This window comes from Felis catus, chromosome A1 (genome assembly GCF_018350175.1).
Source record: "Felis catus isolate Fca126 chromosome A1, F.catus_Fca126_mat1.0, whole genome shotgun sequence".
NCBI classification, from domain to species: Eukaryota; Metazoa; Chordata; class Mammalia; order Carnivora; family Felidae; genus Felis; species Felis catus.
In genome coordinates this window covers 69747162-69760758 of record NC_058368.1, presented here as the reverse complement: position 1 = coordinate 69760758, position 13597 = coordinate 69747162, and the positions used below count along the sequence as shown (strand labels likewise).

Sequence of the window (13597 nt, the reverse complement as noted above, 5' to 3'; positions counted from 1 at the left end):
TCCTGAGGAACGGTTTGAGGACCACCGGCCTGGGCGCTCATTTTGTAGACCACAGGAAGTGCCCAGGTGACGCGGCAGCACGCTCCACGTGAAGCAGTTGGAGGTGAGGTGGCTTCCTGTTCTCCCTCCTGGATGGTGACGAGCAGCCCGTTATATGCGTTTGGGTAGTTGCGGTGTATTGGCGGCTCTCAACCACCCGGGTGGACAGCGGCTGGAGGTGTTTTGGGTGGTCACGGAGGAAGGGGTGCAAGTGGCCTCTAGTAGGAGGGGCCGGGATGCTGCTGGGCATCCTCTACTGCACAGGACAGGACCCCCCCCCCCCCACCCCTCCAGACAGCCGAATGGACTCCAGGGTCAGCAGTGTTGAGGGGAGGAGGCCCTGCCTCCGTGGAACTGGTAGCAGGGCTTTCAAAAGTCTCTAATCACTGGTCTTTTTAGGATCAGCCCCCAGTCTGGGTTCTCTGGGCCAGGCTCAGATTTGAGAAGAGTTCTCCGCTGGGCTCGCTTTTTGAGCAGCGTACCTTATGGGGAGGCTTTGACTTGGGTTTTCAACCACCGTGTGGTTGCCGCTGAACTAACGTCGTAACCTGTGGGCTCATGGAACCCATGGGGACGAAGGAACACGCCGTGTGCGATCAGCATGGCCAGGAGAGACCGTCCTCCCTAAGCGGGCGGGTGACTGTTAACTCTGCCCGGACTATGGCCCGAGGACCCCACCGCCTGCCCAAGTGGCAGGATGCCATTCCTGGGGGCCCAGATTTCCTACCTGAAATTTTGGGAAAAGTCTGAGGACTGTGGCTCCTGGGCCTTACACCACGTGTTAGTCTTATTAAGAAGGTAACCCTGAGAAACGTTAGGATTTTTTCTTTCCTCGAGTGGTCTTCTGGCCCTAGCACAGTCCGGCATGTTCCGACTCAATACTCCAGAGACTAAAACAACACACTTGCTAGAGATTTAAAAGTGCACCGCGTGTGGCCCTGACACGGTACAGGCTAAGGACTGATGTCACTACCCAGGGAAGTCTCAGTTTTACTTGCTTCTATGAAAACAGAAGTGGATATGATGTTATAGGCAAAGGGGACGGCCCGCCCCGCCCCCACCAAAGGTCAGGGACATTTTGGAAGTGAGTAAATGCCCAGGCCTGTGGCGGGCAGGGAGTGGCTGCTGCTATAAACCTCGTCCACTTGGCTCACGTGGGAGAAGCCCCGTGGCTCAGGAGAGGGTGGGTTTTTCCTGCAGTCGCCTGTGTGGAAGGAAGCGTCATTACCTTTCAAACGTGTACTCGCTTTCGGCCCTGAAGTAGTACACGTGAGACTTGAAATGCAGCTTGAACACGTAGTCTTTGTGGATGTCCTCGGACTCGGAGGGAATGGTGAGTGAGTAGCCGAGCAGAGGCAGGCTTGCCAGGGGGTGATGGTCCTGGACAGAGGCAACAGAAGGGGCTGCAGGTGCTTGGGCCTGAGCAGTGGCTGCCTTCCTCGCAGGCCAGCTAGTGGGGCCCTGCGCCTTCATAAGTTTTTTTTTTTTTTTTCCCATTTTACTGATTTTGAGAGAGGCAGATAGAGAATCCCCAGCAGGCTCTGTACTGTCAGTGCAGAGCCCAATGGAGGGCTCGAACTGGTGATTTTGGCTCCAGTCAGGATCTCCCAGTTCAGGGTTGGGCCCCCAACTGACCGAGCCATGCAGGAACCTTCAGTGAAGCCCTCCCCCCTCTCTGGCTCAACCAACCAGGCTTCGGCAGGATTGCTGCAGACGGACGTCAGACCAGTTAGAACCGAGGCTCTCTGGGCCGCTGTGCAGGGCGGGACCCCTTCTCACACACCGCGACCCTCCCTCCATGCCCGGGTGGGTGGCTCAAAGGCCCCGTTGTTCGCCCTTCCAGAGGAAGGCCGGCCCCCGGCAGGTGTACTGTCCCCACTGTCCCATGTGGTACTTACCTGGTGGGACTTGTAGAAGAACAGGCAGAAGTTCGTGAACACCACCCACAGCTTCTGCCACCCGTTGCTGTTTTTGAATTTCCTCAGCAGGTTCCCGGACAACTGATTCTGAAAGACAAGCACGCACGTAAGGAGCACGAGTGGGGGGCGCCCTCGCCGGCAGCGCGCGGCCTGGTCTTCGCGGTCCCGCGGGACTCCTGGGCGGGGCTTCCCGCGTGTGACTGAGGGAGAGCTGTTCTCCCTGCGGGTGGATTCTTGGAGCCTTATTTAATTCTTGGCCCCCGTTACGGGTTGATTTGCGCTGTTCCCCACGCCCAGCTGTGACCTCAGGTGTTCATGGGGGTTGTCATCACAGGTATACGGCAGGAGCACATCAGGCTCCGTCCAGTGGCCCTGCGTTCCCTCGGAGAGACGGGGAAAGGATCCGTCACCCTGGGTGACGTGCTGGCGGGCCCTGTGCGCCATCTAGTGGCCTTGGCGGGAACGCTGGCCTGCAGTGGAATGTGTCCTGGCAGGGGGCCGCCTGTGACTCCCCGGAGCTGAAGGAAGAGTAACCATGGGTACAGAGGGGCGTTGCGCGGCCGTCCTGCCCGAACTCTCTAGCTCTGAGGCCCGGGTGGAGGAGCCCCCACGCCGCTGCAGCAGGACACAGGCTGCGCAGCCCCACGGGCTGTGCCAGGACACTGAGAAGGCCTGCTGCTCGTTACTGGGGAGACTAAAGCAGGAAAGGATGCTGGGCACAATCCCACAGTTGTGTGTCAAATGGGCAAATTACTACATTTAAGAAAAATTTATAAATATACCTGAGTCTGCATTATTCTATTCCTCCGGTACTCTTCCTATAAAGCATTATTAAATGACCTATATAAGCAAGGTCCCCGCGGCAGCAGGAGAGAGAAGTGTAAATGTCTCTGCCCTCGAGTGGCTCACAGTCTGATGGGGAGACTGACTCAGGTTGAAAGGAGGTGGAAAGAGCCCACCCGGGACTTAGCTGACCCGAGGGGGACACTGCAAACAGGGGTGCCCGATAGAGCTCCCCATCTCCCCTCATCACTCTATCCGGCTGCCATCTAGCCATGGGCAGAAAGTGACAAGAACACAGGGTATTGGGAGTTACAGGCAGAACTGGGGAGCATCACACATGATTACACATCACCCGGAGGCAAGGAGGGAGCGCACCTGCCTTCTACTGAACACAGTTCTTCCAGCTGTTGGCGTCCAGAAGATCTCCTAACCCCGGTCCTGCAGCGTGTACACGCCTTGCCCCAATTCTAGGCAGGTCCACGGGGAGGTGCTAACTTCCCACGGCCACCTTTCTGGAACATGCCATGTTCAGACTCTCTGAAAGCTCCCTGCTGTCCTAGTGGCCCCTGTGGTCACGAACTGCACTCAAACTCCTCTCCCCGTGGCTTCACTTGGGTACACGTCTGTCTCCTCAGGTCACATGGCCCCGAAACTCTGCCACCTTTTCTCTGACACTGCTCTCTAGAGGCTGAACCCACTGGGGCAGATGACTCAGGTCTGCCTCCAACGTGGGCCAGTCCCCTTCTGCTGCCTTTACCGGGCAGGAAGGACAACATCTGTGACCCAGACGCCCCGTTTCCTCACTTTCACAGTGGCCCCCTCTCCTGGACTCCCCCAATCCCCAGTGGAGGGAAGGCCTCTGCTCTGCCCTCTTCCTGGCTCACATCACTGCTCAGTCTTTAGTCCAGACCGGATTGTGTCTCCTGCAAAGATAGGTTCAAATCCAAAGCCCTGGTACCTGTGGACATGACCTGATCTGGAAATAGGGTGGGTGTGGATGTCAAGGTGAAGATGAGGTCATACTGGGGTAGGGTGGGGCCCTGATGTGGTAACCGGCGTCTTTTTTATAACACACACTGGGGAGACCTCCAGGTGGGATGGAGGCAGGGGTGACGCATCTACCAGCCAAGAAACACCGAAGGAGTTCTGGCCGTTCCTGGGGCTGGAGCCTCCCTCGGCTTCCAGCACCACGAGGGACGAACTTCCCATTAACCAGTCCGTGGCAACGTGTTCTGGCAGCCCGGCAAGCCCACAGAGACCCTCCCCCCATCCCACGGATCCCCCGTCAGTGCTGTCCCTTCCATCCTGGTCCTCCCCTGCATCCAGAATGCCCACCCCTCCCCAGACCTCCGGCACCTGCCAACTCCAGTCTAGGACACGAGAATGCTCCACTGGCCTTCCTACGTGGACCACCCCCATCCCGCATGCTCCTGGCTTGCCCATAACCCTGCGGGTACGCCCGGCACACCTTGCCTTCCCCAGCTGTCCCCAGGACACGTCTCCACCTGCACGGGTCCTGCAGGAGATGGGACGGGAAGAGGTTCCGGGCATGGGGCTCAGCAAGCAACCGTCAGGAGGGGAACGAACTGCCTGCTCCCCGCCCCCATCATCCAGTGGGATCAGAGGACCTGGGAGAAGTGGGGGGGGGGGGGGGCACGTGCCTGGCACCGAAGGGGCCCATCACAGACACTAAACTGATGCCATGTGCCCGTGGCGAGGCCGGGGGCACCTGCAGAGGAACAGACCAGCCAATTCCATGAGTATTCAGCCCACATTACCGCTCCTTAAACCCACACGCCCAGGGGCTGTGGCGGCTGCCAGACTTCCTCAAAGGGCCAGATGGTGTATAGTGAGGCTCGTCAGGCAAAATCAGATACGTGTAGTAGCCATTTAAAAACGTCCAAGCCCGTTCTCAGTTCCTGCGCTGCGAATAGCCAAGGGGGGGCGGGGCCGGCCTGAGGGCCGCTTTACCGACCGGGTTCTGTACGGTCACCTGACGACGCACACGACTGCGGCTGCGCCGGCCCGTCACCCCGAAGAGCTGGCCTTGAGGACGTGTCCGGGCCCCGGGCCCCACCTGACTCCAGTGTCTGCTGCGCCTGAGCGGCCTAAGTGCCTTCAGGGCTTACAAAGGGGGCTCCAATCCTACCAACCTCCCACGCTTCATCCTGCCCACACCCCGCGGAGGTCCGTCTAAAGTGGCACAAAGTCCACCCCTCAGTGACGCACCTCCGCCTGCTTCCCTGGACCCGCTGGACAGACTCGATTTCCTTCCCGCTCCGGGGAGAATTCTCCAGCCCCACAGTGGGAAGGGGGCCGGGCAGGACCAAGTCCGGCCCTGTGGGGTCGAAGGAGAGGGGACGTCCGCTGCCAGCCAACAGGAGGGCCTGGGCCTCGGACGTGTCCTCTTGAGGATGTGTTCAGACAGGCGCGGGTTTCAGGACACTCTCTGTGGCAGGGAACTCCACAAAAGCAGCTCTGTGGAGCCGTGAAGGTCACTTCCGGAGAACAATCCCAGACAGTCCCCACAGACTAGCCATCAAGAAGGGTTTGGCACGTCCCCAACACTGTTGCTTCAAAAAGCAAAACAGCAAAACAAACCGCCGTTCTCAGCCCACAGCCTCCCGGGACATTTTCTCGGGCCAGGCCCGTTTGGGAATTCCGTTTTCGGGTTTAACAAGATACTCCGGCGCCTCTGCTAGATGGCATCCCTGGAAGCAGGTTTGGGGGCAGCAGCCCGGCATCGAAGGGGACCGTGTGCCGTGTCCCAGGGTTTCGTCCGTGAACCGCGCCCCGCATGGCCCTGGCTGGCACCAGCTTTCTGACCCCACTGTCTCCCTGGACACCTGCCTGGGGGGACGGGGGGTTCCCGGCACCTGCACCCCGTCCGCGCCGGGGCCTCTGTCCACGCGCCGGTGCGCATGGATAGCGGCCGCCCCACAGCGAGCTCCACCAGAGGAGGGACGGCCCGGCGACGGCCTGGAGAATGAGAACGAGAGCGACCGAGCACCGCGCGGGCGGCCCGTACCTCCACGGCGACGCTGAAGTCCACCATGGACACGCTGGTGTTGCGGTGCCAGCACACGTGCACCATGGTGTTGCCGCGGTGCGGGGCCTGGCGCTCCAGCGACGTGCGCGACGCACTCAGGTCGTCCTCCGACTCCTGGTCGGCCACCGCGGCCTCATCGGGGGACTCTGTGGGAGGCGGCAAAAGGCAGCGCTTCAGACGTCTGCTGGCCAGGAAAGGGACCCCTTGGGGACCCTCCCCGGTGCTGAGTGGGACTCGACAGCCAGGGGCACTCCCCTGGGAAGCCCCCAGAGAAGGAAGCCACGGTAGCAGCCATCTCTTGTCGGGGTCCCACCCCAGGTGTGCGTGCCGCGAAGCCCCTAACACACTTGAGCGCTGGGGTTGGGGTTCTCTCCCTGCACGCGGACCTTCTGGACCACGAGCCGCCGTGCGGGCCCAGAAGAGAGGACTTCCCTGCTCCCTCGCACTGTTCCCAGGGGTTTTTTTACTCTTAAGAACTGGAAGTTCCTTGATTATTAGCTTTAAACACAAATGTCAACCACAGATAGGAGCCCACCTGGTGGGGTGATTTTTAAGTGCAGCGGGATACCCTCCCTCCATCAGCCAGAGCTGTCCCCCGCACTCCCCTGAGGCTAGTGCCTGGAGGTGACACGCCCAGGGGGGCACCAGGGAAGCCTCTCCCTCCACACTCACTGTGGTCGGGGGGGCTGCTGGCCAGGAACTCGGGAGTGGGGCCACTGCTTTTCTCTGCCAAGTCGATGGCCATTTGTATATCCTCAACCCACTTTTCCATCTCGGATCTAGAGCTGAAGAAGAGGCAGACGTCAGGTCTTCAGACCACAGCAGGTGGAAGGAGAAGCAGGTGAGAGGTCAGGAGTTACCTGGCCGCCACGACGAGGGACTGTCGCTGGCCCCGCAGGGTCAGGCAGTGGGGGACACCCCACTCGTCTTCACTTTCCTCTATCTGTGGGATGAGTGTGCAGAATGTTACTGCCAGAGGCAGGGGGACACGCGGTGCATTTCCAAACGTTTGCTAAACTGGCTACAGCTCAGAGGAACCATGTCCGAAAAATCACATTCAGAACACCAAAAGTGTTTTTGTTTTTTTTGTTTTTTTGGTTGAGCCCATAAACTTCCTTTCATCCAACCACTGAGGGGAGTGACAGTTTAAGCCAGGGAAATAATCCTGGGCAGACTGGCATTCTGTCTGCATCTGCCAAACAAGGGTCACAGATCATGGAGACCTGTCCCCTGGCGCATGTCTGGGGAAAGACAGGTGGCTGCTCGATTGGGCGGGGGCTCCGCCTTTCCATGTGGATGGAGAGGATGGTCTTTCAGGGCCCCCAGCGCCAGGCAAGAAGTAAAAGGCAGATTCAGACCTCATGGCCACGTCAGCTCGCTTCCTCACTTGATTCTAGAAGAAATGTACGCAGGCATCCTGCATGCGGGACGAGCCATGTCCTGAGCCCCTCTTGGGGAACCCGAACAAGGCCCAAGGTGCCTTCCTCACGTTATGGGCTCCTGCTCCCGTTATCGGGCCTGAGAACTGCCTGCAGCCCGCAGGGCGGGGCCCCCGATCTCATGCCCACGGCGCATACTCACAGTCATGCCGTAGAGCGGGAGCTGCCCGTGCACTTTAAACTGATTCGAGGCCGTCAGCCCCCTGCTCGTGTACAGCAAGACGTCGTTGAACTGGAGGAGCAAGGACAAGTGCGGATGAGACGGGCGGGCCGCACTGAAACAGCAGGTGCCCAGAGCAGGTTTTCGGAACCTCCCCGGCAACTCACTGGTCTCGGCAGCTCCAGTCTGAGCAGCGCAGGCTGCTCCTCCCTCCTCCCAGGTGGCCCAGGGCCGGCCCGGGACCCGACCAACGGCCATCAGCACTCACCAGGAAAAACATGCGTTGCTGGAGCCCCTTGCCGGAGAGCTTGCTGAGGCTGCCCAGGCGGATGAATTCCTGCGGGCGAAACAGACCCCGAGGCTCGGCTGGGAGCACGCACACCTGCGTCCACACCCGTGGCTGCCTCGTGCCAGGGTCCCCGTCCCGGCGCAAACTATAGCGGTCGTGGTTACAGTTTACTGAATGCCTTGCTGAGCTCCTGTCCTTCCCAGGAGCCCACGAGGCAGGGACGACGGTCAGTTCCACACGCAGAGAAAGCAGTGCTCAGAGGCCCCCTTGTGAGCCTGGGACTCTGCCCTTAATCCCCAGGCCCCGGGTTTCCAGCTGTGAGGGGAGGGGACAGGGGCCACAGAGTGGCAGCAGGGGGCTGGGGAGACAGATGAGCCACAGGAGAGTAAGGGACAGAGAACCTGCTCCATGACTCAGCTCTGGTTCTTAGAAACAAGTGAACTGTGTTCTGGGATCAAACAAGAAGTGGCAAATGGGTGTCAGGAACTCCTCCCCCCAAGACTAATAAGCCCCGGAGGCCATGCGTCATTTGGGGCACTTAAAACCCCACAAAACTATTTTTTAAATTGTGATAAAATACACATAAAATGTACCATTTGTGACCTTTATGCACTCAGCATACCCACTACTCCTCTAGGTGGGGAAATTTTCATCACCCAAGAGGAAACTCTGCGCCCGATCAGTGGTCACTGTCCCTCTCCCCTTTCCCCAGCGCCTGGCTCCCACCAATCTGTCTTCTTTCTTTATGGATTTGCCTATTTGGATATTTCATGTAAACTGAATCTTGTCATATGTGACCTTTTGTGTGTCTGGCTTCACTCACTTCTCCTGTCTTCAAGTTCCATCCACACTGTAGTATGTACCAGAACTTCCCTCCTTCCTGGGGCTATTTTATCATATGGACATATCACATTGTGTTTATATGCTCACCAGAGGGATGATGGACATTCACGTTCAAGTGTTTCACACCCGTGTCAGTTCTGGGTCTACATGGAGGACCGGAATGTCTGGGTCATGGGGAAATTCTATGGCTAACTTATTAAGGAACCGCCTAACTTCTCCATAGTGTTGCTTCTAAAATGTGGCTGCAGGTCCGTTAACATTTTTCCGGCGGGGTCTCTGTCCCCTTCCCTTGGATATGGGTGGGCTGGGGACTGATCTGACCAACAGAGTGTGGAACAGACACTATGTGACTTCCAAGACTAGGTCATAAAACCACAAGTGGCCTACACTTTGTCCCTGGGAACACTTGCTCACGGAGCCCTGAGCTGCACACAGAAGAAGGAGCACGCTGAACGCAGGGTCAGCCAGCAAGGCCTCTCATGGATGGGCTCTGTGGTGCACGGTCCCAGCTGAGCCTCCAGAGGTCCCTGCCAGGTGTCCGCCTTGAACCCTCCAGACTAACCCCTCTGGGACCCCCGTCAATGTCACAGGGAGCAGAAGAATCACCTGGCTGAACCCTGTCCAACTGCTGACTCATAAAACCATGACATATACTGAAAAGTTGTTTCCAGCCACGGAGTACTGGAGTAGTTTGTTACTTAGCAACAGATTTCTAGAGCACCTGCCAGCAGCTTTCTCTGTGCTCACGGCAGCTTCTGAGCCAAGGACTCGGCTAACTCATTTTGATCCTATAGACTTTTGCACAGCCTGATTCAATGCCCTGTTTTTTATGAAATGTGGATCAAAGACCGTGTCTGCCCACAATTTAACGGATGTGTTTTGGGGACCAACAAAGGAACACATAATAAATCCCTTCAGGACCCCGGGATGGATGCTGTCGGACATCAACAAGGCGATACGAGGAGATGATGTCTGGGGGGCCGTTTTCATCACCGAAAGGCGGTGAGAGCGGGATGGGGACCCTAACCTGCTCTCCTGCCGCACATTTGGAACACATGCGTCTCCCAACAAATCTTGAGGGAGCTCAGCTGTTGCCTGTGTGGGACACAGGGTGGCCTGGGACGCTCACTGCAAAAAAGACAAGGGAGCACGTCTGCATGTCTGGCAGGCCTCAGCAGCACGGAGCAGAAGGGTTGTGGACTCAGACGTCAGTGTCTGGGGCTGGAGACGGAAAAGGTCTCGCGCCTAGAATTTTTTTTAAACCACAGAAGAGGGTGGGGGAAAAGGCCCCTAATGTCCTTAAGAGCGAGCTGCTTCCTTCTGGAGGGAAATCCAGTCCACATCTGTGAGTTTTAACCAAACGAAGCCCCCCCACCCCCCACCCCTCCAGTCCCTGCTGCTCTACCGGGAAGGCGGCCCACAGCACATTGTTCTATGGGGGGGGGGGGGGCGGCTGACTCAGGCCCAAAGTGCTGTGGCATTTCTGTCTCAGGGAAAACGTCTGCCCTCCTGGACGTGGTGCAATCTCAGGCTGACCCCTGTAGGAGGGTGAGCAGGATTACGCTGAACGCCAAGCTAGGAATCACACTGCCACTGCGTGTAGCCCAGGGGGTGTCTCCAAAATTATGTGCTCACGTTCAAATCTCAATTTTTAAAATTCTACCTATAGACAAACCAGAGCCTTCCCCCCCACCCCTTAGGTTCTTTGGTAATTTAAATTAATGATAATCAATTAGTTTTGGTACATGGAATGATACCCCATTTTAGAACTTGTTCCCCTGAAGGCCTGTGACTTCCTCCTTCCCATTTCATTCAGAGTTGACTTGAGGCTGGTTGATGAACACAAGAATATGGAAATAAGGCCGTTGCCTTTATAAGCAATAATGACCTCTATTTATTTATTAAAAAGACTTTTAAAAATAATTGTTTACTTTTGAAAGAGAGCAGGGGAGGGGCAGAGAGAGAGGGAGACAGGGAATCCAAAGCAAGCTCTGTACTGACAGGTCAGAGCCTGATGTGGGGCTCGAACCCACGAACCGTGAGATCATGACCTGAGCCTTAGTCAGATGCTCAACCGACTGAGCCACCCGGGTGCCCCAGCTATGTATTTTAGAACATCCACAGTTAAGAAAAAAATCATACCGAGTCCAGTGGCCTTTACTAAGGCTTCTGTGTGGATGGGTAAACGTGCTCATTGTGTGCTGAGGCCTGGGAGAATGTTCTCACCAGCAGAGCCGAAGTAAATCCCCACTTTCACCGCCCCCTCCTCCCCCAGCATTTACCACATACACCTGTTCTGACAATCTTTCACAAACAGTTTTCCGGTCTTGTCATTAGGCTCCCTGGCAGAAACACCCAGACACACACGGGGTTCCCTCATCTTCCCTGCCTTACAGACTTCAAGTCTCCGGGGCAGCTGCCTGTCGGACAAGACTGAAAGCCCCCGGCAAACCGGACACGGCACCTGTCTGAAGACTAAGGCAGATACTTGGCAGATCAAAGACGCTAAAATTTTCTCTGGAACCTGGGTGATGTGAACTTTGAAATGGGGGAGCCCTAGAGAGAAAGATCCCATGGAGAGAGTTGATGAGTTGTACCCCCTAATATCTTTGATCCCTGGGCAATGATTGTTTCCTGGGAAAAGAACTGAAAGCAGGCTGCTATGTGTTTTCACATTCCCCTCGGCCTGGAAGGTGCGTGTGTGCCCCATGAGGCCCCACTTCACTGTGGGTGGCCTACGTTTCATGTAGGGTGCTGGGTAGGTGAACGTTAATGGCCTAAATGAACGTGCATCTCTCCTAGGATCACGTTTTGGCTAAAATGTTATTTTAATTCTGAATTAAAATCATATTATGCACAGAAAATTGCATCTTTTAAAAATTCTTTTCATACATACGGAACTTATGTGCTTTTGTGCACGAATTTTCCTCTGCCTTTGTATCACCATTCTACCCGATTGTTTTAAAAAAGTATTTTTCGGGGTTTAGTGTCTGACTTCGGCTCAGGTCACGATCGCACGGTTTGTGGGTTTGAGCCCCACGTTGAGCTCTGTGTTGAACACCTGCTCAGAGCCTGGAGCCTGCTTTGGATTCTGTGTCTCCCTTTCTCTCTGCCCCTCCCCCACTCGTGCTCTGTCTCTCAAAAATAAATAAATGTAAAAAAAAAAATTAAACAAGTATTGCTCCTTGGCTTCCGTTTTCATTTACCTAACTTTAAAAAAGTAAAATGTCTCCAATCCTGTCAGAATACGGTAGGAAAAAAGTAAATTAGCAAATCAACCAGGAAGGAGAAAAAGGAGATCTTAGCCTTGCTTTATTTCCTTCTGACCCAAAATTGGGGAATGATAGTGACACTGTCATGTTCAAGGCGTTGTCCCAACTGTCTCACAGCTGGAAGGAAGCCACTTCACTCAGAAGGGGGAGATCTTAAACTGGAGAGCCCGTATTCAAAAGGTTCAAATTTAAGTCACTTAAACATTGCTGGGGCGCCTGGGTGGCACAGTCGGTTAAGCGTCCGACTTCAGCCAGGTCACGATCTCGCGGTCCGTGAGTTCGAGCCCCGCGTCAGGCTCTGGGCTGATGGCTCGGAGCCTGGAGCCTGTTTCCGATTCTGTGTCTCCCTCTCTCTTTGCCCCCCCGCCCCCCGTTCATGCTCTGTCTCTCTCTGTCCCAAAAATAAATAAACGTTGAAAAAAAATTTTTTTTTTTAAATAAAAAAAAAAAGTCACTTAAACATTGCCTTTCTGGCTTCACCTCTAACAGCTTGCTTACTTACCCTTCCCGGAATCACAAGATTGTCGATGCCAATCAAGTCTTTCTTGAGTTCATGCAGCTTCTGGAAATTCTCCATCTTGATCATCGTACCGTGAAGCTGTGCCACCATTTCAGTAACCTCTGCCAGAGCAGCTGACCAAGGGAACAGAACCGGAAATGGCAGCATTAATGGCAGACGAGGGTCTGTTTTCCCATCGGACTTCCGGGGGGATATCCTCCAGTAGCCGCCCTAATATAGAGGCTGTCCTTCTAGGGGAAAACACTGCTATTTCTAATAAAAATCTCTAACAAATAAAAATTTGCAATATGAATTTATTTGCTTGAGTTTCCCCAAAGCATCTTGGAAATGAAAATGGCCCCTTTGTGGCTATGTGGTGGATGGCTGTCTTTGCACTGGAATCACTTGGCACAGAGGGGATCGCAGTGGAATACGAACTAGAATTTTGTCCTCAGGGCACAAGTTTCTGTCCACCTCCTGTTACCTGGGAAGGACAGAGAGGATAGAGAGGCCACAGAAAAATCTGGGGCAGACAGGGGATCTTTCTGTGAGAGAGTCTCCTTGATAGTGTGATGCTTCTGGGCAACTAACATTCCAGCAAACCCCAGTCCTTCCTTCTGCAGAAATCACATTTTGCCAAGATGGTTGCGAAGAATGACGGCAAAAGGAAGCTGGAGTTTGCACTCATGAGAGGGTCTTCCCTACACTGGGAGGCATCTGATCTGGAAAAGGAGCTCCTGTCCCCTTAGGACACATTTGGGTGACATGTAAACCCACAGTAGCTATTTAGGTATTCTTGTCAAGCAGTACTTGTCAACTGAACGCCAGTCTTCAGAACACTAAACACCTCCTCGCCCCCAGCACTTCAACATTGGAAGGGAAGTGATCCTTGCTTTCTCCCTGGGGATGCAAATTAAATTCTTCCCGGCTTATCACAGAATGCCTTGTCCCAGCCTTAGTGACAAAACCCAGGACTTGCTCAATCTTCAGACATTTACTGGCCGGCTTAGTCCAATAAACAGTCACGGGGCACTGAATGCTTAGTGGGGGTGGGGGTGGGGGGGACTGAGGAGGCTCTAAGAGGAAAAAGATGGCACCCTGGTCCCTGAGCGCTCATGGGGAGGCATCTCGAGAATGGCTCTTGGCACACTACATCCCTCACGAGTAGTAAACATATACCCCCAGCCTTTTCACAACCATGCTACCTTAGGTCTTAAGCTAGGTAACCGATGCTTTTTCCATTTAGTTGTCAACCACAGACTTTTTTTTTTTTTTTTTTTTTTTTTTTACCGGGGATTGTTCCGT

General features: G+C 55.2%; 1 protein-coding gene across 5 annotated transcripts in view; it reads right to left on the bottom strand.

The window, feature by feature from the left end:
* Positions 1-13597, bottom strand: part of FARP1 (FERM, ARH/RhoGEF and pleckstrin domain protein 1) — a 296455-nt gene that overhangs the window by 1661 nt on the left and 281197 nt on the right. For all 5 annotated transcript variants that reach the window (XM_045055193.1, XM_011280659.4, XM_023252762.2 and 2 more), the window contains exons 19-26: positions 12296-12426; positions 7658-7726; positions 7372-7461; positions 6651-6733; positions 6463-6575; positions 5770-5936; positions 1938-2045; positions 1268-1419 (exon numbers count right to left, since the gene is read on the bottom strand). In XM_045055193.1, the coding sequence (XP_044911128.1) occupies positions 1268-1419; positions 1938-2045; positions 5770-5936; positions 6463-6575; positions 6651-6733; positions 7372-7461; positions 7658-7726; positions 12296-12426 (913 nt within the window). The remainder of the gene's footprint in view (positions 1-1267; positions 1420-1937; positions 2046-5769; positions 5937-6462; positions 6576-6650; positions 6734-7371; positions 7462-7657; positions 7727-12295; positions 12427-13597) is intronic.